General features: G+C 58.9%; 1 protein-coding gene across 7 annotated transcripts in view; it reads right to left on the bottom strand.

The window, feature by feature from the left end:
• Window positions 1-1,178: 1,178 nt before the first annotated feature.
• TUBGCP2 (tubulin gamma complex component 2) overlaps window positions 1,179-25,398 on the bottom strand; it is a 33,022-nt gene continuing 8,802 nt past the window's right edge. For 2 of the 7 annotated variants that reach the window (XM_063782371.1, XM_063782372.1), the window contains exons 3-18: window positions 25,234-25,362; window positions 24,672-24,848; window positions 23,197-23,356; window positions 18,793-19,000; window positions 18,270-18,469; window positions 17,730-17,919; window positions 13,759-13,904; window positions 12,743-12,923; window positions 11,104-11,284; window positions 8,409-8,581; window positions 8,038-8,166; window positions 6,663-6,783; window positions 5,859-6,002; window positions 5,004-5,123; window positions 4,045-4,208; window positions 1,179-1,441 (exon numbers count right to left, since the gene is read on the bottom strand). In XM_063782371.1, coding sequence (XP_063638441.1) covers window positions 1,306-1,441; window positions 4,045-4,208; window positions 5,004-5,123; window positions 5,859-6,002; window positions 6,663-6,783; window positions 8,038-8,166; window positions 8,409-8,581; window positions 11,104-11,284; window positions 12,743-12,923; window positions 13,759-13,904; window positions 17,730-17,919; window positions 18,270-18,469; window positions 18,793-19,000; window positions 23,197-23,356; window positions 24,672-24,848; window positions 25,234-25,362 — 2,559 coding nt within the window. In that variant the 3' untranslated portion in view covers window positions 1,179-1,305. Of the gene's footprint in view, window positions 1,442-4,044; window positions 4,209-5,003; window positions 5,124-5,858; window positions 6,003-6,662; window positions 6,784-8,037; window positions 8,167-8,408; window positions 8,582-11,103; window positions 11,285-12,742; window positions 12,924-13,758; window positions 13,905-17,729; window positions 17,920-18,269; window positions 18,470-18,792; window positions 19,001-19,146; window positions 19,271-20,427; window positions 20,524-20,604; window positions 20,681-23,196; window positions 23,357-24,671; window positions 24,849-25,233; window positions 25,363-25,398 lie in introns of those variants that run through there. The other 5 variants (XM_063782373.1, XM_063782374.1, XM_063782375.1 and 2 more) reach the window with 4 other exon arrangements.

The raw sequence follows: 25,398 nt of genomic DNA on the forward strand, positions 1-25,398 counted from the left end.
CCCTCCCCTCCTCCTGTCACCACCTGCAAACCCCACTTCTCAAGGCCCAGGGCTTCCCAGACCCCAGGACACAAGATCAGGGGTTTCTGGGCCTCGGGGCCAGGCAGGAAAGCTAGCAGGCTCCTCTGCTCACCGGTCCGGCATTTGCACAACACTGAGACTGTGACAGCTTGGGTTGCTGATAAATGTGTTTACTCACAGGCCAGACCCGCACAGCCTGCAGACAAGGAGGAAGCGGTTTGTGGCTGGAGAGTTGGACACCCCCACCCCCACTCGGCGGTGCTCTCAGTGAGGCAGCCCCGGGTGAGAGCCGCCCACACCCTTGTTCCCCGCAGGATCCTGTTCTAGCTATCCTTTCTCCCAACCTCGCCTCCAGGGCCCTTCCCCACTGCCCAAGGGGGCCGAGGTGCTGAGAGCTGAAGGTGACAACAATACACATGCAGGTCAGCAGGAAGGGGCAGCTTGGCCAGAATGTAACCAGAGCAGACCAACCTGGCCGGGCAGCCCTGAGGCTCCCAGGGCCCTGTCACACTGGGGATGGCGGTGCTGCTCACTGTAGCCCTGGAGGTGGGAAGACAGGGCAGATGATCGCCCGAGGGGGACTGGGTGTCAGTCTGCTGAGTAACTTCTACGTAACAAGGCGGTACCGGATAGGGCGGGGTGGGGTTTCCAGCCAGCAGCAGAGCCTGCCCCTTGACCCACTCCCACGGAGGGGGAGGTGTGGGCTCCCAGGGTGCCTGAGGGCCCTGTCTGTGGCCTCCTGCCCCGGACCAGTTGGAGCAGCAGCAGGAGGAGGGTCGTGGAGGCGGGTGAGTCCTCAGGAGAAGGAACGGGGCTGCCTCTGGGGCCAAAGCAAACCCGACACCCGATGCCCGGTGGGTTTCCGCAACTCCCTGACCGTTTCCAGAGGCTTGTCCCGGTTCCGACAGACCTCAGGAAGCCCGGCCCCAGCTCACCCGGAAAGATGTGGACACCAGGCCTGGATCTTACCCCACATGCATCTTTGCTTGCTCCTGGCTTAAACACCATGTATTTCCACTTTGAGGCCAAAAACACCCAAAAAGGTGATAGTGTAATTTCAAAAAGCAAACAGGTTAGCAAATCCAGGGAGACATCCACCCTGCCTGGGCAGCTTCTATGAAACGAAACCCAGCGCCTTGAGAAACAAAACGAGCGGAGTCAATCATTCCTGCTTTATATTTAAACTGCAAAGACAGAACACAGAGCATTCGATTTGAAAATTCCGGACGCATTTGCAGCAGTCCCTGCTGACCCCACACCCTTCCTTCCTGTCGCAGCCAGGGCTCACTGTGCGGTGACTGCCACCCTGGGTGCAGGAGCCGGGGGCCCCCGCAGGACAGGCACTTGGGGGGCGGCCTTCTGGCTCCTCTCTGCAGACAGGCGCTCCAGGCGCTCCGTGTAGAAACCATTGAAGTCAAGCCTGTGAGGAAGGACAGTGGAGCTGGGGCGCACATCCCTTCTGCGGGTGCATGCTGGGCAGCAGGGGTGAGGAAGGACAGTGGAGCTGGGGCGCACACCCCTTCTGCGGGTGCGTGCTGGGCAGCAGGGGTGAGGAAGGACGGTGGAGCTGGGGCGCACACCCCTTCTGCGGGTGCGTGCTGGGCAGCAGGGGTGAGGAAGGACGGTGGAGCTGGGGCGCACACCCCTTCTGCGGGTGCGTGCTGGGCAGCAGGGGTGAGGAAGGACGGTGGAGCTGGGGCGCACACCCCTTCTGCGGGTGCGTGCTGGGCAGCAGGGGTGAGGAAGGACGGTGGAGCTGGGGCGCACACCCCTTCTGCGGGTGCGTGCTGGGCAGCAGGGGTGAGGAAGGACGGTGGAGCTGGGGCGCACACCCCTTCTGCGGGTGCGTGCTGGGCAGCAGGGGTGAGGAAGGACGGTGGAGCTGGGGCGCACACCCCTTCTGCGGGTGCGTGCTGGGCAGCAGGGGTGAGGAAGGACGGTGGAGCTGGGGCGCACACCCCTTCTGCGGGTGCGTGCTGGGCAGCAGGGGTGAGGAAGGACGGTGGAGCTGGGGCGCACACCCCTTCTGCGGGTGCGTGCTGGGCAGCAGGGGTGAGGAAGGACGGTGGAGCTGGGGCGCACACCCCTTCTGCGGGTGCGTGCTGGGCAGCAGGGGTGAGGAAGGACGGTGGAGCTGGGGCGCACACCCCTTCTGCGGGTGCGTGCTGGGCAGCAGGGGTGAGGAAGGACGGTGGAGCTGGGGCGCACACCCCTTCTGCGGGTGCGTGCTGGGCAGCAGGGGTGAGGAAGGACGGTGGAGCTGGGGCGCACACCCCTTCTGCGGGTGCGTGCTGGGCAGCAGGGGTGAGGAAGGACGGTGGAGCTGGGGCGCACACCCCTTCTGCGGGTGCGTGCTGGGCAGCAGGGGTGAGGAAGGACGGTGGAGCTGGGGCGCACACCCCTTCTGCGGGTGCGTGCTGGGCAGCAGGGGTGAGGAAGGACGGTGGAGCTGGGGCGCACACCCCTTCTGCGGGTGCGTGCTGGGCAGCAGGGGTGAGGAAGGACGGTGGAGCTGGGGCGCACACCCCTTCTGCGGGTGCGTGCTGGGCAGCAGGGGTGAGGAAGGACGGTGGAGCTGGGGCGCACACCCCTTCTGCGGGTGCGTGCTGGGCAGCAGGGGTGAGGAAGGACGGTGCAGCTGGGGCGCACACCCCTTCTGCGGGTGCGTGCTGGGCAGCAGGGGTGAGGAAGGACAGTGGAGCTGGGGCACACACCCCTTCTGCGGGTGCGTGCTGGGCAGCAGGGGTGAGGAAGGACGGTGCAGCTAGGGTGCACACCCCTTCTGCGGGTGCGTGCTGGGCAGCAGGGCTGTGGAAGCACAGTGGAGCTAGGGTGCACACCCCTTCCGCGGGTGCGTGCTGGGCAGCAGGGGTGAGGAAGGACAGTGGAGCTGGGGCACACACTCCTTCTGCGGGTCCGTCCTGAGCAGCCCTGCTCCTACCATGGGGAAGTGTTCAGCTACAGAGACCATAAGAGGCCCTGCAGGGGTAAGGGTGAGGCACGCTCCTAACTAATGTTTCCACAGGAAGGTTTTCAGTCCTGTTCAGTCCTGCTCAAAGGCACAAACACAGGTTTCTTCTCTCCTGGCCCCAGAAAGTTGGGGCTCCCATCACCCCAAAAGGGCATAGCAATGGGGCCTGAGGTGTCAGGGGCTTGGAGAACCAAGCAGTGGTTCTCAATGCAGGGTGGCCTCAGAAACCCCTGCTCAGAAAATCAGAACATTTGTGGGGGGCACAGGGCACAGGGTGGTCCAAAAGCACAAACAGGCACCTTCCCAAGGACAGCACCCCCAAGGGCACCACCCCTTCCAGGCTGGCAGCTTGGCCACCTGGCCCTTTCCCCCAGGCTAGGTGTTAGTGCAGCATGAGGGAAGCTGACCCAGGCCTGATCAGCCCCACAGGACACACACAGCCGCAGGGTGCCAATGGGGCAGCCCAGTTGCACAGAATGTCACACCCCAGGGAGAGCCAGGCTAGCCTGACTTCAGGGAGTGGCATATGACCAGCACTAGCACCAGGACACAGACCTGCCCCACCTTCTGAAGGAGGCTACACCAGGTGGACCAGGGGAGGGTGCAGGGGAGATGGGGCCTGGATGCAGGGACAGGTGCTGAGCTGGGGTGGCGCTGGGCTGGGGCAGATGCTGGGCTGAGCTGAGGAAGGGCTGAGCCGGGGGAAGGCTGAGCCGGGGCAGCACTGGGCCAGGGCGGTGCTGGGCAGGGGCAGGCGCTGGACTGAGCTGAGGAAGGGCTGAGCTGGGGCAGGCGCTGGGCCGGGGCAGGCGCTGGGCTGAGCTGGGGGAAGGCTGAGCCGGGGCAGCACTGGGCCAGGGCGGTGCTGGGCAGGGGCAGGCGCTGGGCTGAGCTGGGGGAAGGCTGAGCCGGGACAGCACTGGGCCAGGGCGGTGTTGGGCAGGGGCAGGCGCTGGACTGAGCTGAGGAAGGGCTGAGCCAGGGCGGTGCTGGGCAGGGGCAGGCGCTGGACGGAGCTGAGGAAGGGCTGAGCCAGGGTGGCGCCCACCCACCTGGAGATGACGCTGGCCATGCCGTGCTCGCAGTCACTGGTGCTATAGATGCTCAGCCGGGCCAGGAGGTCCAGCAGGTGGGCTGAGAAGTTCTTGTCAAACTTGTTGATGGTGGCCTCGAAGCCGGACACCAGCTGCACAGTGTCCGCGTGCTCAGCCAGGTGCTGGAAAGAAAGCCGGGGCGCGTGAGCCATGCCCACCCCCACCGTGGGCCTTCTTGGCTCCACACTGTTCCCAGCGGGCCGGTGTCCTTTCCCTTCCCCTTTTCTTAAATAGAAAACATGGGTTCCATGATGTTTTCAGGAGATTCAAGGTAAAAAAGACATCAAAAAACATTCCTGAGAACCCAGCACTCAGAGAAACACTCCAGGCCTCGTGGGATGAGGTGGTCACTCTCCTTTGGGGTGAGATCCACAAGCAAAGCACGAGCTTTCCCAGCAGCTTCTCAGCGAGGTCGGGGCGCCTCTCAGTGTCCCTCACCTCCGGCCCCCACATGCTTCCAAACCCAACTCCTCTCTGCCAGCTCCAGCTCCAGCGTGTGAACACGGGACTGCCCACCCCACCACGCCACCCCGGAGCCGGTGCCGCAGGGCCAGGCCTCCGAGGACATGCGGCCTGTCCGTGCCTGCTGAGAGCCTGACGGTTCTAACTCAGGACCGCGCTCAGCAGGGACAGCGGGTGTGGCCCCTGCCCTCACCCGGGCGCCCTGCACAGCACTCGCTCTGAAGATCTGTGGGGGTTCCCTCAAGCCCGACTGGCTGAAGTGGGGACCAGAGAGCTGAGAAGATTGTGAGAGGCTCTTGTGCTTGTGCTTGGAAGCTAATTTTAAGTCTTTTCTTCAATCTAAGGGGAGATGGAAGTAAAAGGGGGGAGGTTTGTTCTCCCTGCGTCAGGATGCCCAGGCTGCCGCTCAGCCGGGAGGAAGCGTCTCTCTCTGGCCAACCCTGGAGGCCACGCACCTTCCTGGCGAGCTCCTTCCGGGCCCGCTCCTCGGCCCCTGCGGGCAGCCCCGGGACGGTGCTGTGCTCCAGCGTCTGCCCGCCCAGCTCGCCATCTAATTTCATGCTCTGTGTAAATTTCTAGCGGGGGGAGAGTCGCAAGGAAATGCTTCTGTTAGTTACAACCACAATGCTTTGCAGAAAAAACAAGTCCTGCAGGCACGTCACCCTCCGCACCTCTGTTGTAGCCTGCGGCTGGAGGAACACAAGCATCTCTGAGGCTGCAGGGGAAATGACTTATCTGTGCCGACAGAATTCCCGGGTCTACCTTCCACGGTGACCAGCTGATTTTCCTGAGAACAGTTATTTTGGTGTTTCCCTATTTGGGACCCTGAAGTGGCCATGCCCTCCTCCACCTCCCCACTCGCCCTCCTCTGGACCCTCCCCATGGCACGCCTGGAGAGCCTCATTCTCAGACCCCTACTTCTGCCACTAGACACGCAGGTTCTGCACCATCGCCAGTCGGCAGCTGCTTGTGACTAGTGCCTGCAGGTCCTTAACGGAATCAAATAGCTCAAGTGCTGAGGAAAAGAGCATGCAAGGGCCACAAGCAAAGGCCCCGGACAGAGACCAGCACCACAGAGGCTGAGGGATGGTTCGGGAGGAACACAGCCCTGCCCACGCTGCCAGGGCAGGGGCTCCAGGAGGGAATCACCCAGCCAGGAAGACCAGGAGTTCTGGAAACACTCAGATCCCAGCGGCTCCTCCACGAACACAAGGGCAGGAAAATGTGAGCAGGCTGCGTGCGGCCACGGTCGGGACATGGTCTGCCCACCCGCGCCTGCCCACCCGATGGTGCTACCCACACCCACGCACCTGCATGCAGTTGGTGAACATGACGCACACAGACATGAGCTTGGAGAAGACCTTCAGCAGCTCGGGGTTGGTGAGCATGCAGTCCTTCAGGCAGGTGTCCAGGAAGCCTGTGTGGTGGCCAAGGACGTCGTCAATGTTGGAGGCCTGCGGGGAACAGGCCAAGCCCCTTCTCAGAAAGACGTGGCTGACAGACGGGCCCTGCGGGCGCACGTGCTCAGTTCTGGCTTTGCGCATTCCTGTTTACGCACTTCTACCTCTTAAATGGGCCTTGGGCTTTTAGGGGAAAACTTCCAAACACCACTAAAAAAATGATGGGCACACCCCGAAGGGGTTTCATTTCTTAAGGCAGAAGACAGGAAGGGAGGCTGCGGCAGCTTCTGGAATTTGGTACTAACAGATTCTGCCTTCAGGCCCCTCAGCCTCAGATGCGCAATGTGGGAGGGACAACCTGGGGGCAAAGACGGCTCAGAGTCCCCCGAGGACGGCAGGCAGCAAGGGGTCCCGTGTGTGGCCAGCAATGTGGGTGCAGCCCCGCCCTGGGGGATCCCTTCCTCTCCCCTTGCCCTGCCTCTCCTGCTCTCCGTGTCTCCCTGCACTCCCTGCCTCTCCCGCATTCCCTGCCTCTCCCGCACTCCCTGCCTCTCCTGCACTCCCTGCCTCTCCTGCACTCCCTGCCTCTCCCTGCATTCCCTGCCTCTCCTGCACTCCCTGCCTCTCCCCTCGCCCTGCCTCTCCTGCACTTCCTGTCTCCCTGTGAAAGGAAAGTGGCTTTCAAACGTTATTATCTGTGGAGCTAAAACTCACGGATTTCAGGTTTTTCTCCAGGATGTGCCAGGTCGGTTCCATCACTTCGAACATCATGTAGTATTGAATATTCTGGACGAAGTTGAGCATTCGCTGCCGCAGAGTGAAAGCCCCAGCAAACCTGAGTGACACGGAGGACGGAGGACAGCCATGGAGGACGTGGCCCCGACAGCGCCCACCGAGTGACACGGAGGACAGAGGACAGCCATGGAGGACGCGGCCCCGACAGCGCCCACCGAGTGACACGGAGGACGGAGGACAGCCATGGAGGACGCGGCCCCGACAGCGCCCACCGAGTGACACGGAGGACGGAGGACAGCCATGGAGGACGCGGCCCCGACAGCGCCCACCGAGTGACACGGAGGACAGAGGACAGCCATGGAGGGCGTTCTCTGGATGTGGCTATTTCCTCTGCAGAGCAGGCGCCCCTCCCAGCACACCAGACACTCACGGCCGCTGCTCCTGCGTCTGCCCAGCAGAAGCTGTCACCGTCTACCAATCTGTGCCCTGCAGGGACACCCCCAGCCAGCTGGACGGTGGAGACTGGGACGCGGGCTCCTTGGTGGACGGACCCCTCGGAGCCCACGCCAGGAAAGTGCCACACAACAGATGCATATTTGTGCTTCATCATCGAGATGAGTTCTTTTTCTTCTAATTTCTTTTTTTTTTCGAGAGACAGGGTCTTGCTGTCGCTCAGACTGCAGTGCAGTGACACGATCTTGGCTCACTGCAGCCTTGACCTCCTGGACTCAAGCAACCCTCCCACCTCAGCCTCCTGAGTTGTTGGAACTACAGGCATTCCCGGCTAATTAAAATAATTTTCTTTTTTTTTTAAGAGATGAGCTCTTGTTACATTGTCCAGGTGGGTCTCGAACTTGTGGGCTCAAACAATCCTCCCACCTCAGCTTCCCAAAGTGCTGAGATTACAGGCATGAGCCACTGCACCCGACTGGACAAATTCTTAAGAAGCTCTGCCATCGACCCCTTTTTTCAACACCCTAGAGGCACAGACCGGCTGCAAAGCACCTCTGGTCCCAGCAAGATGTGGCTGTCCGCTCTCGGGAGGAGCTAGTGTCCTGCACACCGACCTGGGCAGTCTCCATGCCCGTGCAGTCACCACAAGGCTCCAGAGAGGGCTGAGGGACAGAGCCAGCATCCCCTGTGGGGTGGACGGCAGCGCCATGCAGCCCCAGGACAGGAAAATGAAGCAATGAAGCATTATGGATCTAAAGCCACCAACATGCGCTTCCAGATGACACTTCCAGAAGCCTAGAAAGCTGTCTACCAGGAGGGCACAAGGGGGGCGCTGCACCACTGGGCAGAGCGCAGCGAGTGCTGCTTCAGGAGGGCATGCAGGGGCAGAGGAAGAACGCACCACTGGGCGGAGTGCAGCGAGTGCTGCTTGGCGGTTTTGTTGCTGATCCAGACGCTGCAGAGCTGCCGCTCCACGTGCTTGCAGTAGAACATGTGCCTGAAGAGCATCTGGTAGCGAGTGAGGGCTTTCCTGCAAGAGACGTGGCGGCACCTCAGGTGGGCCTCCGTGACCGGCAGCATCGTGGACACGGCGTCTGTACTCCACAGTCTGCACCGTGGCCCCCGGACAGCCCGTGAATCTCCCGGACACTGAAGGCCGGGGAGAGCCGCCTTGGGTCCTCTGTGGGACGAGGTGGCCACTGCGTGGCACAGTTCTCGCTTCTGCCAAACCTGAGTGAAGATCTAGCAAGTGCCCGAGCAGCCGACCCGCACCTGTTGATGATGAGCGAAAGGGGCCACTTGACAATGTAGTCGAAAGAGAAGGCCTCCAGGCCGCTCAGCGTCAGCTCCGTGGGGTCGGCGTGGGCCATCGCCTTCTCCTGCTTGGTCTCGATGGCCAGAACGCGCAAGAGCTGAGTGATGAGGTCATGGGGCATCAGGTCGATCTTGGAGGGAAGGAAATGAAACAAAGCATCCAGTTTTAAGGAAAAGACCCGAAGTCACATCCCGATCACCGTCCTCACTCACAGACCCAGCGCTCACGTAAGGTTCCCTACATTCCGATTCTAAATATCAGAGACTTTTCAAAAACCCAAACATCTACTGATAAATCAAATTCAAAACTGAACCACTTCCCATCAGAACAAAACAACAAAAATTCAGATGAATTACTTTGTAAATACCCACTGCTGCTGTGGGTGGTATAAGGGAAAAACCGCTAAGGACGGTGAAAGAAACGTGATTCCTTAGGACGAAAACCTTTGTACCATGATAAGCACCAGGCCCAGGTTGAAAAATGAAGCGTATTTGATGAGGGACATAATAGTTATTATAAGCAAGTAATACTGTCCTCACGTTAATCATTCAAGTATTTACTGAGTTCCAACCACCCGCAACAGAGTTCCTACAAAACCATCGCACAACGACAGGACAGGAAATGAAGGGCAGGGGATAAAGCAAGAAGAAACAAGCAGCGGACAGACGAAATCGTGACCGTCACGAACGCAGAAATGAGCCCCTGACATCACTTCTCCATCGAGTAGCCAAGGTGGGAGCTTTCGCAGGTGTGCAGACAGCAGCGTCCTGAGACTGGACTCCATCAACTCCAGCAAGGTCAGCCTAGTCATACAAGGGCCATGTATTGTGACCCAACAATTTCACTACCAGGAATTTTTCCTACGAAAATATTCCTGCTCCTAACAAGAGACCCCAAAATATCTGAATCAAGAATAGACAGAATGACAAGGAGAAAAGCAGTTCTTCAGTGACAGGGAGACTCGGTGCCCTACTTCTAACCACGGAGAGAACCGCCGGACAGACGATCAGTGAGGAAAGACCACGGAGAGAACCGCCGGACAGACGATCAGTGAGGAAAGACACGGCCTCAACCCACCTGCAGAACACCACCCCAACAGCACCGAGGGCGCGTCCTCCTCCCGCGCGCACGGAACCGAGGGCGCGTCCTCCTCCCGCGCGCACGGAACACTCTCCAGGATGGATGTGGGGCCGCTACACAAATCAATACATTTCACAAAACTGAAATCACAAAAGTCTGTTCTCTAACAAGGAGATAAAGTTAGAAACAAGCAACAGAAGGAAAACCAGAAACTTCACAAACATGTGGAAGTTAAACATAAACCACCCACGGCTCCAACAAGAAATCAGAGGGAATCAGAAACACCTCTAGACAAACAGAAATGACGACGCTAGGGGATCAGCGAAGGCTGCACTCGGAGGGATGTTTACAGCTGTAAACTAATTTTGCAAATTAAGAAACTAGAAAAAAGAAGACCACACTGAACCCCTAAGCAGCAGACAGGAGTAACAAAGATGACAGAAGAGAGAAAACAGAAAAATACAGTCAACAAACCCAACAGTTGGTTCTTTGAAAAGATCAATGAAATCGACAAATTTCTAGCTACATCAGCTAAGACGAAAGAAGATTCAAATTACTAAAATCAGAAAAAGAAGGGATATAACTACTAATCTTACAGAAATAAAAAGCAGATACTAGAAACCCATGAACTGTGCACCAGACAAGATGCGAGACAGACGGCCGACCAAGAGGAAAGGGACTGAGCAGACCTGTGGCCAGCAAGGGGCCAAGTCCCCCTCAAAAGTCTCCAACAAAGACAAGTCCAGGGCCCAAGAGCTCCCAGGCAAACCCTGCCAAACAGCCAAAGAATCAACACCCTCCTGGGGAGGCGCAGGTGAAGGATCGCTTGAGCCCAGGTGTTCAACCAGCCTGGGCAACATAGACCCCCGTCTCTATTAAAAATAGTAAAAAACAGATAAAATATATATAAATTTTAAAAAACGGCTGGGCACGGTGGCTCATGCCTGTAATCCCAGCACTTTGGGAGGCCAAGGTGGGTGGATCACCTGAGGTCAAGAGTTCAAGACCAGCCTGGTAAACATGGTGAAACCCCATCTCTACTAAAAATACAAAAATTAGCCGGGCGTGGTGGCGCGCACCTGTAATCCCAGCTACTCGGGAGGCTGAGGTAGGAGCATCACTTGAACCCAGGAGGTGGAGGCCGCAGTGAGCCGAGATCATGCCACTGCACTCCAGCCTGGGTGACAAGAGCAAAACTCCGTCTCAAAAAAAAAAACAAAAAACAACAACAAAAAGGCAAAAACAAAAAGAATTAACACCACTCGACCTGAAACCCTTTCAAAAGACAGGTGGAGGGACACGTGAAAACAATTCCACGAGGCCAGCATGACCTGAAAGCCAGGCCCGGACGAGGGCACTGCAGGAAAACCCGAGACCCGCGCCCCTCCAGAGCACAGGCACAAAGACCCCCGATCCCGGCAAGCCGGCCCCGGTAGCCAAGTGAAGGAAACAGACCCTGCGGTCGCCTCACCGGGACGGGGAGTGGGGGACAGGGCTGGCCTCTGCTGTGCTCTCCTCCCAGCCCCTCCGAGGCCTCTGCCACAGGGGACAGCCCCCGGCACCCCCACCCACCTTGAGGTCGTCCTTGAAGGGGTCAGTGTTGGCCGTGCTCATGCGCAGCGCCAGCTCCAGGAGCGCCTCCAGGCGGGGGGGCGTGATGTCCTCCACCGGCTTCCGGAGCTCCTCCTCCGTGAGGTCCATGAAGTGCACGAAGAAGTCGCCCTGGTCCATGAGGAAGTAGCGCTTGATGGACCTGCGCCAGGGAGCAGGCGTGAGCAGGTGCCCACCCGCAGGTGCCCGCCACAGCCAGGGAGAAGGCGTGAGCAGGTGCCCACCCGCAGGTGCCCGCCACAGCAGGCGTGAGCAGGTGCCCACCCGCAGGTGCCCGCCACAGCCAGGGAGCAGGCGTGAGCAGGTGCCCACCCGCAGGTGCCCGCCACAGCCAGGGAGCAGGCGTGAGCACGTGCCCACCCGCAGGTGCCCGCCACAGCCAGGGAGCAGGCGTGAGCACGTGCCCACCCGCAGGTGCCCACCACAGCAGGCGTGAGCACGTGCCCACCCGCAGGTGCCCGCCACAGCCAGGGAGCAGGCGTGAGCAGGTGCCCACCCGCAGGTGCCCGCCACAGCCAGGGAGCAGGCGTGAGCACGTGCCCACCCGCAGGTGCCCGCCACAGCCAGGGAGCAGGCGTGAGCACGTGCCCACCCGCAGGTGCCCGCCACAGCCAGGGAGCAGGAGTGAGCAGGTGCCCACCCGCAGGTGCCCGCCACAGCCAGGGAGCAGGCGTGAGCAGGTGCTCACCCGCAGGTGCCCGCCACAGCCAGGGAGCAGGCGTGAGCACGTGCCCACCCGCAGGTGCCCGCCACAGCCAGGGAGCAGGCGTGAGCAGGTGCCCACCCGCAGGTGCCCGCCACAGCCAGGGAGCAGGCGTGAGCAGGTGCCCACCCGCAGGTGCCCGCCACAGCAGGCGTGAGCAGGTGCCCACCCGCAGGTGCCCGCCACAGCCAGGGAGCAGGCGTGAGCACGTGCCCACCCGCAGGTGCCCGCCATAGCCAGGGAGCAGGCGTGAGCACGTGCCCACCCACAGATGCTCGCCATAGCCATCACCCTAAAACACACTACAACAGGCTAAGCGCTTGGCTCTCAGGCGGGGGCTGCGCAACCACCACGCAAGCTGTGGCAGGAGGAGCTGAGAAGGGGCTGGTGGGCCCTGGGCAAGGAGGGGAGCTGGGGCCCCTGGACAAGGTGATCGGGGGCCTACACCACCCACTGTGAGTGCCAGGTCCTTGAGCTAGAGACCATCCGGCAGTGCCCACTTTCAAAAAGACAAGGCGAAGCTGCCAGAAGAAACCCAGCGATCTCAGCCCCACGTCCTACAGGTTCCGGTTTCAGAGGGAGGCGAGCGCCCGCACAGGGACAGGGCACGGAATCACCTGCTGCGGTTTCAGAGGGAGGCGAGCGCCCGCACAGGGACAGGGCACGGAATCACCTGCTGCGGTTTCAGAGGGAGGCGAGCGCCCGCACAGGGACAGGGCACGGAATCACCTGCTGCGGTTTCAGAGGGAGGCGAGCGCCCGCACAGGGACAGGGCATGGAATCACCTGCTGCGGTTTCAGAGGGAGGCGAGCGCCCGCACAGGGACAGGGCACGGAATCACCTGCTGCGGTTTCAGAGGGAGGTGAGTGCCCGCACAGGGACAGGGCACGGAATCACCTGAGGTGAGCCACCAGCTCCTTCTCCTCCATCAGGAAGTCCAGCAGCACCTTGCTGGCGTAGTTAAACGCCTTCTCGATCTGCTCCACATACGCCCGCTCTTTTAATGTGTAGATGATCTCTTTAGCCACCGGGCAGGTGACGTCATGGCCACACTCTCTGACCACATTTAGATATTTTCCTGAAAACACAGAAATTCAGAATTTTATTCTCCACATGGTCGATCTCAGGCCCCAGCTGTCTTTGTCTACACAGGAGGCAGTGGAATGGACATTGAATGGGCTCTCCACACGGTCAGTCTGAGGCCCCAGCTGTCTTTGTCTACACAGGAGGCAGTGGAATGGAAACTGGGCTGCATGAGGCGGCTCCACACCCTTGCTCCTTCCCGGTAAATCACTGTCAGCGGCTACAGACTGAGCTGGTGGTGGCAGGGCTTTGCCGTGGCTCTGCACATCTGGAATTTTCTAACCAAGGGCACAGAAATAATTTCGAACAGGCATTATGAGAACCGGATGGCTAATCGCTTCCCAACCCTTTCGTGACGGCCCCGTGTGCCGAGTCCAAGTCCCCGCGCCACTGCCCCGGGTCCAGGTCAGGCCCTAACCTGTGTGGTCAGAGATTGGAAACACTGCCGGCCGCCAGGCGTGTGTCTTTGCTGGTTTTTCCTGACATGCTAGCGGAGTTTTAGAAATCAGAAACAGAAATAGAGAAGGCACCTGTGAGAGAGCCTCGCAGGGTCAGGGACAGAGTGAGTCCTGGAGATGGAAACCTGAGGGAACCTGGCAACAGAGACCATCTCAAGGCCTAACTCAGCGCCGCAGCCCAGCCCACGGGCCAGTCCTGACGTCAGCCCCGCATTCACGGACACCAGGGCTCAGGGCGACCACAGGGTGAGGCGCAGGCTCCCGGTGGGAGGGCCTGGGCTGCAGGAGACTCTCCGGGCAGAGCTGTGCTGCGCACCCCAAGTCCCCGCCCGCTGCTCCGAGGACCCCAGGTCCCCGCCCGCTGCGCCGCACCTGTGCTGAGGATCTTGTCCGCCATTTTCTGCAGGAAGGACGGGATCTGCTGCTGGACGATGGTGTACCGCTGGTCCCAGTACTTGTCGTTGTAATCCTCCTGGATCCTCTCCTTCCGCAGCTCGTGCTCCTCGACCATAAACTCACTAAAACCACGGGGAGCGCTTCGGTCACAGGCAAAGCAAGGGCGCCGGAGGCAGGCGACACTTCTCCAGGCCGGCAGCGCGCAGGGACATGAACAGAGGCCAGCACACTTCCAAGTAACGTTCCCCAAGGGCCGAGCCTAATCTACCAGTTACTTCTCAACTGTGGGCTAAAACGAACCTAGGGGCCGGGCGCGGTGGCTCACGCCTGTAACCCCAGCACTTTGGGAGGCCGAGGTGGGCAGATCACAAAGTCAAGAGATCAAGACCATCCTGGCCAACACAGTGAAACCCCGTCTCTACTAAAATACAAAAAATCAGCTGGGCGTGGTGGTGTGCACCTGTAGTCCCAGCTACTTGGGAGGTTGAGGCAGGGGAATCGCTTGAACCTGGGAGGTGGCGGTTGCAGCGAGCCGAGATCATGCCACTGCACTCCAGCCTGGCAATGGAGCGAGACTCTGTCTCAAAAAAAAAAAAGAAAAAAAAAAAAAAAGAAAACCAACAAACCTACAAACCTCGCTCTGGAGCGGAGTATTTAACCTGGGCTCAGGGAGAATGTACGGTCCGCAGAGATAGGTGGGAAACTGATTTGTCTTTATCTGCACCCACCTCTTTTTGGAATTTAGCATTTCCTTCCATGATGAGCCCAGGCAACAAAATGATGCTCGTGTAGGGTGCGTGGGGCCCTGACACCCAAAATGATGCTCGTGTGGGGTAGGCGGGGCCAACATTGACAGAAACCAGACATCTCCACGTCGTCATCTGAACAACTTCAAACATCATTTATGCACTTCAAGTGTGAAGGTGCTTTCTTTAAAGGTGCCCATTATACCAGATTTTATTTGGTCCATTAGTAAAGAAATAACATTTCCACATCACTAATGTATCTTTTGAAAATATTTCAACAACGGTATCTTGACATAATAGACATAATACAATTCTTTGGGAACTAACATAATTTTATCCATTTAAATGTATCTCACTGAAGAGAAGCCGACAGACCCCACCAGATCAGGAAATCCAAGCACCAAAGAGGTTGAAGGACCTAATTGGAGGCAATTTAATGTCCTGCACACAAAAGAATAAGGCCATAAGCAGCTGGGCCATTCCTGCCCTGGGCCCCATGGGCAGCAGGCGGACATCTGCCCCGGGGTGTGCTTTCCTGAGACCACAAGCAAAGGAAGGCCAGAGCCCCCAGAGAGTGCAGCACGCGCCCTCTGTGTCCCTCTGTGTCCCCGTGTCCCGGGGAGCCCTACCTGTACGGGAGAGGTCAGAACGCACCCTCCGTGTCCCCCATGTCCCTCCGTGTCCCCATGTCCCAGGGAGCCCTACCTGTACAGGAGAGGGCAGCATGCGCCCTCCGTGTCCCCCATGTCCCTCCGTGTCCCCCGTGTCCCGGGGAGCCCTACCTGTATGGGAGAGGGCAGCATGCGCCCTCCGTGTCCCCGTGTCCCTCCGTGTCCCCCGTGTCCCTGTGTCCCAGGGAGCCCTACCTGTACGGGAGAGGGCAGCATGCGCCCTCCGTGTCCCCGTGTCCCTCCGTGTCCCCCGTGTCCCTGTGTCCCAGGGAGCCCTACCTGTACGGGAGAGGGCAGCATGCGCCCTCCGTGTCCCCCATGTCCCTCCGTGTCCCCCGTGTCCCTGTGTCCCAGGGAGCCCTACCTGTACGGGAGAGGGCAGCATGCGCCCTCCGTGTCCCCCATGTCTCTCCGTGTCCCCCGTGTCCCTGTGTCCCAGGGAGCCCTACCTGTACAGGAGAGGGCAGCATGCACCCTCTGTGTCTCCCATGTCCCTCCGTGTCCCTCTGTGTCCCCGTGTCCCAGGGAGCCCTACCTGTACGGGAGAGGGCAGCACACGCCCTCCGTGTCCCTCCGTGTCCCCCGTGTCCCGGGGAGCCCTACCTGTATGGGAGAGGGCAGCATGCGCCCTCCGTGTCCCCGTGTCCCTCCGTGTCCCTGTGTCCCAGGGAGCCCTACCTGTACGGGAGAGGGCAGCATGCGCCCTCCGTGTCCCCCATGTCCCTCCGTGTCCCCCGTGTCCCAGGGAGCCCTACCTGTACGGGAGAGGGCAGCACCCGCCCTCCGTGTCCCCGTGTCCCTCCGTGTCCCCCGTGTCCCTGTGTCCCAGGGAGCCCTACCTGTACGGGAGAAGGCAGCACGCACCCTCCGTGTCCCCGTATCCCCCATGTCCCTCCGTGTCCCTGTGTCCCAGGGAGCCCTACCTGTACAGGAGAAGGCAGCATGCGCCCTCCGTGTCCCCGTGTCCCTCCGTGTCCCCCGTGTCCCTGTGTCCCAGGGAGCCCTACCTGTACGGGAGAGGGCAGCACGCGCCCTCCGTGTCCCCCATGTCCCTCCGTGTCCCCCATGTCCCTGTGTCCCAGGGAGCCCTACCTGTACGGGAGAGGGCAGCACTAATCCGTGTCCCTCTGTGTCCCCATGTCCTGGGGAGCCCTACTTGTACGGGAGAGGGCAGCATGCACCCTCCGTGTCCCCCATGTCCCTCCATGTCCCCCATGTCCCTGTGTCCCAGGGAGCCCTACCTGTACGGGAGAGGGCAGCACACGCCCTCCATGTCCCCCATGTCCCTCCGTGTCCCCCGTGTCCTGGGGAGCCCTACCTGTATGGGAGAGGGCAGCATGCGCCCTCCGTGTCCCCCGTGTCCCTGTGTCCCAGGGAGCCCTACCTGTACGGGAGAGGGCAGCACGCACCCTCCGTGTCTCCCATGTCCCTCCGTGTCCCTGTGTCCCAGGGAGCCCTACCTGTACAGGAGAGGGCAGCACGCACCCTCCGTGTCTCCCATGTCCCTCCGTGTCCCTGTGTCCCAGGGAGCCCTACCTGTACGGGAGAGGGCAGCATGCGCCCTCCGTGTCCCCGTGTCCCTGTGTCCCAGGGAGCCCTATCTATATGGGAGAGGGCAGCACGCACCATCCGTGTCCCCCATGTCCCTCCATGTCCCCCATGTCCCTGTGTCCCAGGGAGCCCTACCTGTACGGGAGAGGGCAGCACACGCCCTCCATGTCCCTCCGTGTCCCCCGTGTCCCGGGGAGCCCTACCTGTATGGGAGAGGGCAGCATGCACCCTCCGTGTCCCCCATGTCCCTCCGTGTCCCCCATGTCCCTCCGTGTCCCCCGTGTCCCTGTGTCCCAGGGAGCCCTACCTGTACGGGAGAGGGCAGCATGCACCCTCCGTGTCCCCCATGTCCCTCCGTGTCCCTCTGTGTCCCCGTGTCCCAGGGAGCCCTACCTGTACGGGAGAGAGCAGCATGTGCCCTCCGTGTCCCCCATGTCCCTCCGTGTCCCCCGTGTCCCTGTGTCCCAGGGAGCCCTACCTATACGGGAGAGGGCAGCACACACCGTCCGTGTCCCCCATGTCCCTCCGTGTCCCCCATGTCCCTGTGTCCCAGGGAGCCCTACCTGTACGGGAGAGGGCAGCACGCGCCCTCTGTGTCCCCCATGTCCCTCCGTGTCCTGGGGAGCCCTACCTGTATGGGAGAGGGCAGCATGCGCCCTCCGTGTCCCCGTGTCCCTCCGTGTCCCCGTGTCCCTCTGTGTCCCCCCGTGTCCCTGTGTCCCAGGGAGCCCTACCTGTATGGGAGAGGGCAGCATGCGCCCTCCGTGTCCCTCCGTGTCCCCCGTGTCCCTCCGTCCCTGTGTCCCAGGGAGCCCTACCTGTATGGGAGAGGGCAGCATGCGCCCTCCGTGTCCCCGTGTCCCTCCCTGTCCCCCGTGTCCCTCCGTGTCCCCCGTGTCCCTGTGTCCCAGGGAGCCCTACCTGTATGGGAGAGGGCAGCATGTGCCCTCCGTGTCCCCCGTGTCCCGGGGAGCCCTACCTGTATGGGTCGTGGATGATGCCCCTGTAGATCCACTTCTCCAGAACCTCGAAGTAGGGAGCACTGGCCGCCTTGGTTAGGTACAGGCATAGCTCCTGCGGCTGGCTGTCCCCTGTGTAGCTGAAGCTCCTGTCGTGGAGCAGGCTCAGCGTCGACCCCCCAAGACATTCGCCTTTGTCCACCGAGGTGGCTGTGGGGAGAAAGGAGGGCTCACTGCTGAGAAGGAAGCGCACACCCAGCCTCTGCCAACAACACTGCTGGGGCCCCTCATGCTTCTCCAACCTTCTTCCTGGGACGGTGCTGCTTCTTTGGGATACGTATGAACTGTAAGGTTGTAGTTGCTGATTTCAGCTGACCAGTAAGAGCTTCCAGGGCTTTCCTCTTGCAAGTTAATAGCACATGGAGCAACATGAGCTTTGGCCACACGCCCCTGCCCTGGGCAGCTGCTCCACGGCCCCTGCAGAGTCTCTCCTCACACTGGGTGCCATGTTCAACACCTGCCACCCACCACTGCCCCATGCCCCCCGGGCAGGCACGCACCGAGGGAGGCCAGGATGTCCATGGTGCGCATGGCTGGCTGGATGTAGAACCAGAGCTTCTGCAGCGAAAGGAGGCCCTGCCTGTGCAGCTGCTCCAGCTGTGACACCAGAATCAGGTGCTCCTTCACCAGGGTGCGCATGGCGGCCGCCAGGGCGTGGTTCACCTGCCCGTACTCGAAGGAAGACTTCTCTTCAATGAACCTGGAAGAAAAGCTGTCAGACTTCCTCAAAAAGGCAAGCTGCAGGCACATACAATGTCCGATATTCTGAGTCTCATCCCAAACAGGAAGCAAATGACTCACTTGAACCCCACATCCCAGAGGGGAACTTTTGCCCCAGGAGGAGATGAGTCAGGACCCTGGATGGTGACTCACAGACCCTCCAAAACTGAGTTGGGCACGGAGTTGTCACCAAGGCGGGCGCTCTCTTTAGAAGCGATGCAGACGTCCCCATGGTCATCAGGATGGGACCTAACCCCTCCCCCACAACAGCACAGGCTCCCAGGGACCGCGCCCGGTGCCCACCTGGTCACGGCAGAGTAGCTGGCGGCCACTGGGAGGATCCTGTGCACCAGCTCCCTGATGGACAGGTCCAGGTTGGGGTCCACGAGGAAGGTCCGGCTCTGCCTGCCAGCCAGGGGCTGAGCACTGACGTACCTCCCGTCCACGCCCACCAGCACGTACAGCAGGTCCTCCACCACGGCCGACTCCTGCGAGGCCAGGGGCAACGTGCCTGCGGGCACAGACAGCGCTGTGGCTCCGCAGCCCCCACTCCCACGCCCCCACAGCCACGTGCCCTCATCTGCGGGTCAGTCTCACTCTTGCTCATTTTTGTTTATGGGTATAAAAGGTCAGCCACTGCACTTGGCTTTGACTGACCCCACTGGGGAGCCACAGGCTGAGTTCCAACCGCCGCAGGACGGGGCCGGCCTGGGAGGCGCGGTGGCTGGTGTCAAGATCTCACCACACTGGGCTCCGCAATGCTCAGATACATGGCTGACATCTGAAAAGGTGAAGTTAGGAGTTGAAAAGGCGACTCCAGCAGAAGCTGCACTTTCAACATTGGTAAGTACAACTTGGTAAGTCTGAGTTACTCTGGGACAAAAAACCTTGTCTTTAAAAAGCTATCACTTAAACGTTAAGAAACTCTTGATAATTTCTATCCAGAGAGGATGAGACGGCTGCAGGACACACAGCTAAGCTTCCTCACGAGGACGGCCACGGGCCGCCACCCACCAAACCCCTCAGGTCCCAGGACCAAGTTCTCAGTCCACAGCCTCAGGCGGGCCATGCCTGGGGGGCCGGGAGGAGCACCAGAGGAAAGCAGGATGTTGAAACTGTCCCCAGGAGGGCCTGACAGGGCCCCGTGCCAGCCAGACTATACCCAAACCAGGCCCTGGCAGCTCAGGAAGGCTCCGTACAACAGGCTTTCGGTTTACAAAATCACTCTGTCAGCCTCACACATCTGCTGGGAAGTGTCCTGTGACTGCAGGCCTCAAGACTCTGAGCGCAGCTGCAGTCCGTCACCAACGCAAGCCCTTCAGTGAAAGCCTCAATCCTGATGCAGATCCACACTGTCCTTGTTTTTTTTTTCCTTTTTTTATTTTTGAGACAAATCTCACTCTGTCACCCAGGCTGGAGGGCAGTGGTGCGATCTCAGCTCACTGCAGCCTTGAGCACCCAGGCTCAAGCGATCCTGTATCCTTAGTCTCCCTCGGAGCTGGGACCACTGGCACGTGCCACCATTCCTGGCTAATTTTTAAATTTTTTGTAAAGGTGGGGTCTTGCCGTGTTGCCCAGGCTGGCAGATCTACACTTTTCAACTTCAAATTCCATTTCTTTCTATTACTCCAGTGGCCTTCTCAGGATGACCAATAAAACCGAGACCCCAATGTCTACCATCCCTAAAGGAGAGGGTGTGGCTTGGCGTTTTGGGAACAGCGAGTGCATCTTCCAGGAACTGCCTCTGACTCTGCATCACTTACTTTCCACCATGTTGGCCTCATTCATCCACAGCCACGAAGCCTCGGCCAATGCCCTTGTGGGGAGAAGCCTCACGGTGGGGTGGGGGTGCCGTGGGGTGGGGGTTAGTGTGGATCCAGCCGCGTGGCTGTGGAGGGACCTCAAGGGTTGCTTTAGGCCGGGCATGGTGGCTCACACCTGTAATCCCATCACTTTAGGAGGCCAAGGTGGACAGATCGCTTGACTCCAGGAGTTCAAGACCAGCCTAGGCAACACGGCGAATCCCCGTCTCTACTGAAAATACAGAAATTAGCTGCGTGTGATGGTGCGCACCTGCAGTCCCAGCTACTCGGGAGGCTGAGGTGGGAGAATCACCTGAGCTTGGGAGGTCGAGGCTGCAGTGAGCTGAGATTGTGCCACTGCACTCCAGCCTAGGCAACGAAGTGAGACCCTGTCTCAAGAAAAAAAAGAGTCAGTGGCTTCATCTCCCCAATATTCAACATCCTCAGTGTCATCTCAACACCTGCGATGTCACCTGCAAATCACCATGTCCGAACAACCACCGAACACGTGGCTCCTCCGTGCCGGTGTGGGGAAAAGGCAGGACGCGGGCAGATAAACACCTTCGCATGCTGCGCAGGAGCGACCAGAGGGAGGGGCACCATGGAGGCGGCGCTGGCCAGCTGGATGCCCACACGGTGAGGAGAGCATGGCGGGAATGTGGAGTGCTGGCAGCTGCCTCGTGCTCACAAGGTCCTGATGCTTTCCAAGGCACCTGTCCTCATCACACCACTCCACGGCTGTTTTCCAGAGGACGCAGGCCCGAGGTCACACGAGGTCCCGTGGTGTGGCACTGGTCAAATCGTGGGGTGAGGAGCTAGACAGGCCCTGGCATGAACACCACAGTGAGCTCCATTCTCAAGTCTGCACAGGTGGCACAAGGGGACAGGGACAGTTCGGACAAATGGAGGCAAGGCAGCCTCAATGCCGGAGGCACCCCTGGGACCTGTGGCATGTGGCCGTGGGAGGGAGGTGGGGCGAGGCCGCCCCTTTCCTGGGATGCTGAGTGTGCTGAGGGCACCTGCACCCTGACCTGAGAGCTGGCTGCAGGGTTCACAGCCGAGTCTCACACACTTGCTACCAATCACCGCCACGCTCAGAGCTGCCCACGGTGCCGCAGCGTTACTGGACAGTGCGTTCCTCTTTTGTACAACCCCTTCCCCGAATGGGAAAACATGGGGGGAAAGCCTGAACACCCCCTCAGTGCCTCCTGCTCCAAAAAGCCGGCTCCACTGCTGGGATCCCAGGCAGCAGGGCCCCGCACTTCCTTCTCTGAAGTCTGCCTGGGCACCATCAGTAGCTCTCAGGTGCCCACGACTCCCTGGCCGCCTGCTGAGTACCCGCTAAGGGAGCAGCTCTCTCTCCCTAAGTCTTCACAGTTGGGTTTTCACAGTTGGATTATTACTGAAAACACTGCACAAAGCAGACTGCTTTGTTTTTTTTTTTTTTTGAAACAGGGTCTCGCTCTGTTGCCCAGGCTGGAGTGCAGTGGCACGATCACAGCTCACTGCAGCCTCGACCTCTCAGGCTCAAGTGATCCTCCCACCTCAGCCTCCTGAGTAGCTGGGACTACAGGTGCACGCTACTACACTCGGCTAATTTTCACATTTTTTGTAAAGACTAGTCTCGTCCTGTCGCCCAGGCTGGTCTCGAATTCCTGGGCTCAAGGAATCCACGCACCTCACCCTCCCTAAGTGCTGGGATTACAGGTGTGAGCCACCATGCCTGGCCGAAGTAGACTGTTTTCCATACTTTTCATTAACTTACAGCATGGTTTTCTATACTTCTCATAACTTACAGCAGGGTTTTTCTATACTTTTCATTAACTTACAGCAGGGTTCTGTTTGCTTGGGGATGAGGAAAACAGGTGGATTTCACGTCACCGTTCTCCAGGGTTTCCGGCAAAGGCAAGGGTTGGCCTCTTGGTGCCCACATCGCAGAGCCGTGAGTAGTGGGGAAGCAGACCGCGCTCCATGCTGCCTCTTGAGTTTGGACTAACGGGGATGGGGCAAGATAAGCAGGTATGCTCTGTCCTTAGTTTGTGAAATCTCATTTTTCAATCTAAAAATGTACTTGACTAGGTGTGGCGGCTCATGCCTGTAATCCCAGCACTTTGGGAGGCCAAGATGGGCAGATCACCAGAGGTCAGGAGTTCGAGACCAGTCTGGCCAACACGGCAAAACCCCGTCTCTACTAAAAATATAAAAATTAGCCGGGCGTGGTGGCGCCTGCAGTCCCAGCTACTTGGGAGGCTGAGGCAGGAGAATTGCTTCAACCTGGGAGGTGGAGGTTGCAGTGTGCCGAGATCACGCCACTGCACTTCAGTCTGGGTGACAGAGCGAGATTCCATCTCAAAAGAACTAAAAATAAATAAAAATAAAAATGTACCCATGAATTGTGACAGATGAACACATCCCAGGTCCCCAATAACAACATCTTGAAATGACTGTGTGGTCTCACCCGCATCTTGTTTACATGAACACTACTTAAGAGGCCTCTGAGAATATTGCTGTAACAGAATCTATGGGAGTCATGAATCGCTGTTCAGAAATAAGTGCTGCACACAATTCTGATGCCTGCAGGTCTGCACCAGGGCACCAGGATGCCGGCTGGGGAGGGGCCTGCTGCAGGCTGCCCCACAGCTCTGGCAGAAGGGACAGGAGAAGAACCCTCAAGGACCTGGGTGAGCCGTTCTCTGCTGCCATCCTGGGATGGGAATATGGAGGCGGCAGCCAGTCAGCATTGAGCCTCACAACCTGAGGAAAGGCAGGCCCAGGGGAGGGCTGGGCCTGCAAAGTGTCCTGCCCAGAGGCCAGAAATAAACACATGACATACCTATCGGCAGAGCCCGGAAATCAACGCATCACCTACCTATCGGCAGAGCCTGGAAATCAACGCATCACGTACCTATCGGCAAAGCGGTGTCTGTGCTGATGCCAGCACCAATCAGGAAATCCCCGATCAGGGCAGGTCTCTCATACACCCATGCTGGGAAGATGGGGAGGTGCTGGCCTGAATTTTTTTTGTTCTGCTTGTCTCGAAGCATCTTTCTTTTAAGTTCCAGAGACTAGCAAGGACATTTTAAAAAACAAAACCAGAAAGATACACTTTAGCGCAAACACTCAACTAAAGACACGCATAGAAGCTAGCATCTACGGCAAAGATGATTACTCAATTCAACACCCACAAAGGGTCAACCACATAGAAATGAAATGCGCCTCGACATCCCTGCCTGCCACAACGTGAGGGGCTGGGGACAACAGGGCAGACGGGGAGCCCTAGCCCCTCTTCTCAGGAGTGCAGGTCCTGCAAGGGCCCCCCCGGGAAAACATGAGCACCAGCAGTGGGAACCACAGGAGAGGGTGCACCTAGGCACAGAGCCGCTGTTTCAAAGGAGGGCACCCTGTGAACAAGCTGAATTGCTTCTTTCTGGCAGTGACTAGGTCTGAACACCACTTGCTGGGTGAAGACAGGCTTCAGCAACAGACATGCATCCTCACCCTGCCGGAGAAGGGCCCCAGCGTGACAGGATGGCTCCTGACATGTGGTCAGAGAGCCTGCCCTCCTGCGCCAGTGGCCGCCAGAGGCTGATGGGGTCGGCCTGGGCTGGCCCAGCTTTCGGAAGCACTGACTCCCACTCAGGGCTGGTCAGGGACAGGGGCAGATGCAAACTGTCTCTGCACGTGGCAGTAAGACCCAGTCTTCTGCCAGGGCTGAGGGAGACGTGGACAGAGGCCTAGTACCATGTCCAGCACAGAACGTGCCCAGCAAGAATCGGCTGGGTCCTTGGGAGCCGCTGCACTCAACACGCACCCACGAGGCTAGGACGCCTCAGGGACACAGCTCCAAAGGGAGTTTAAAGGTCACAAAGGCAGGAACGTGGCAGCTCTAATGAGAGAGACTGGGAGATGACTTACATCAAAAGACCAGGGTAGGGCATAAAATCAAAACCAAGAGCAAGTAGCAAATACAGAAGGAATAATAAAAATTACTGTATTTTCGAGAATCTTGAAAATACAATGATCTGAAAGCATTCCCTCAAAATTGTCAAAAATTGGAGGAGGGAAATGGGGAGTCAGGATTGGGTAGGCTCAGAGTCACGTGGCCACCTGGCAGCACAACTCCCACGTGGGTCAGAACCTTGCTGCTATTGATTCTTGTGGTCCAGAATTCTTGGTTAAAAAAAAAACTAAACATATAGAGCTAGGTCATGATCAAGCATTAAGCCTTGGCCTCTCTAAGGGATTCATTTTCAATAAATGACAGAGAGACATGTCCTTCCAGCAGGGGCCCGGCACAGCACTGAGTGTGGGTGCCTGTGGACGCCACGGACACAGGACCTGCTGCAGCATGGAGCCTGTGGACAGCCACGGACGCAGTACCTGCTGCAGCGTGGAGCCTGTGGCCACGCTGCCAAGCTGCTTCCTCAGTTCCTCAAGCTCCTGCATGGAGATCTTGGAGGCCGCGGCAGGGACGTTGATGCTGGTGGTACTGCTGCCCACAGCAGCGGCTGCAAGCTCAGCTCTTTCTTTTGCATTCTGTTGTAAGTACTGCAGAGTCTGAAAACATGTAAAACTGTGTGTTCACACTGGGCCAGCACCTCTTTGGCCATAGGGGGAGAGTAGGGACGACACCACCAGGACGGCTCCCCAACCCTGACAGGCACCCGTTAATAGCAAAGCGACGCGTGCGACAGGCAGGAACTGAGCGTGACACATGCGGGAAGCTCAAAGTGCCCCAGAGGCTGCTTCTCATGTTTACACCCAACATGGGTTATCTATCTTTCATTCTGATTCACCAAAAATTTCCTACATGGCCTAGAAGCGTTAGTGGTGTGAGCGAGGAAGAGCTGACAGGAAGATGGTGCGGAGTGAGCAGGAGACGCGACCCCACTCCCAACATGGGCCGTACAAGCGCAGTGTGGCACGTGGCATGGGCACCTACCTCTTTGTCTTCCGTGAGCTTTGACAACAGGTACACCAGTGGGTCAAGGTTCCTTGTATTTTTAGATTTCAGTTCATCATATTTCTTTAGAAAGTCTTCCGGAGTACGAGAAAACTCTGCAATTTTAACCTCAAAAGCACAAACATGAGTGATTTAATGACGGTA

This window comes from Pan troglodytes, chromosome 8, assembly GCF_028858775.2.
Source record: "Pan troglodytes isolate AG18354 chromosome 8, NHGRI_mPanTro3-v2.0_pri, whole genome shotgun sequence".
NCBI classification, from domain to species: Eukaryota; Metazoa; Chordata; class Mammalia; order Primates; family Hominidae; genus Pan; species Pan troglodytes.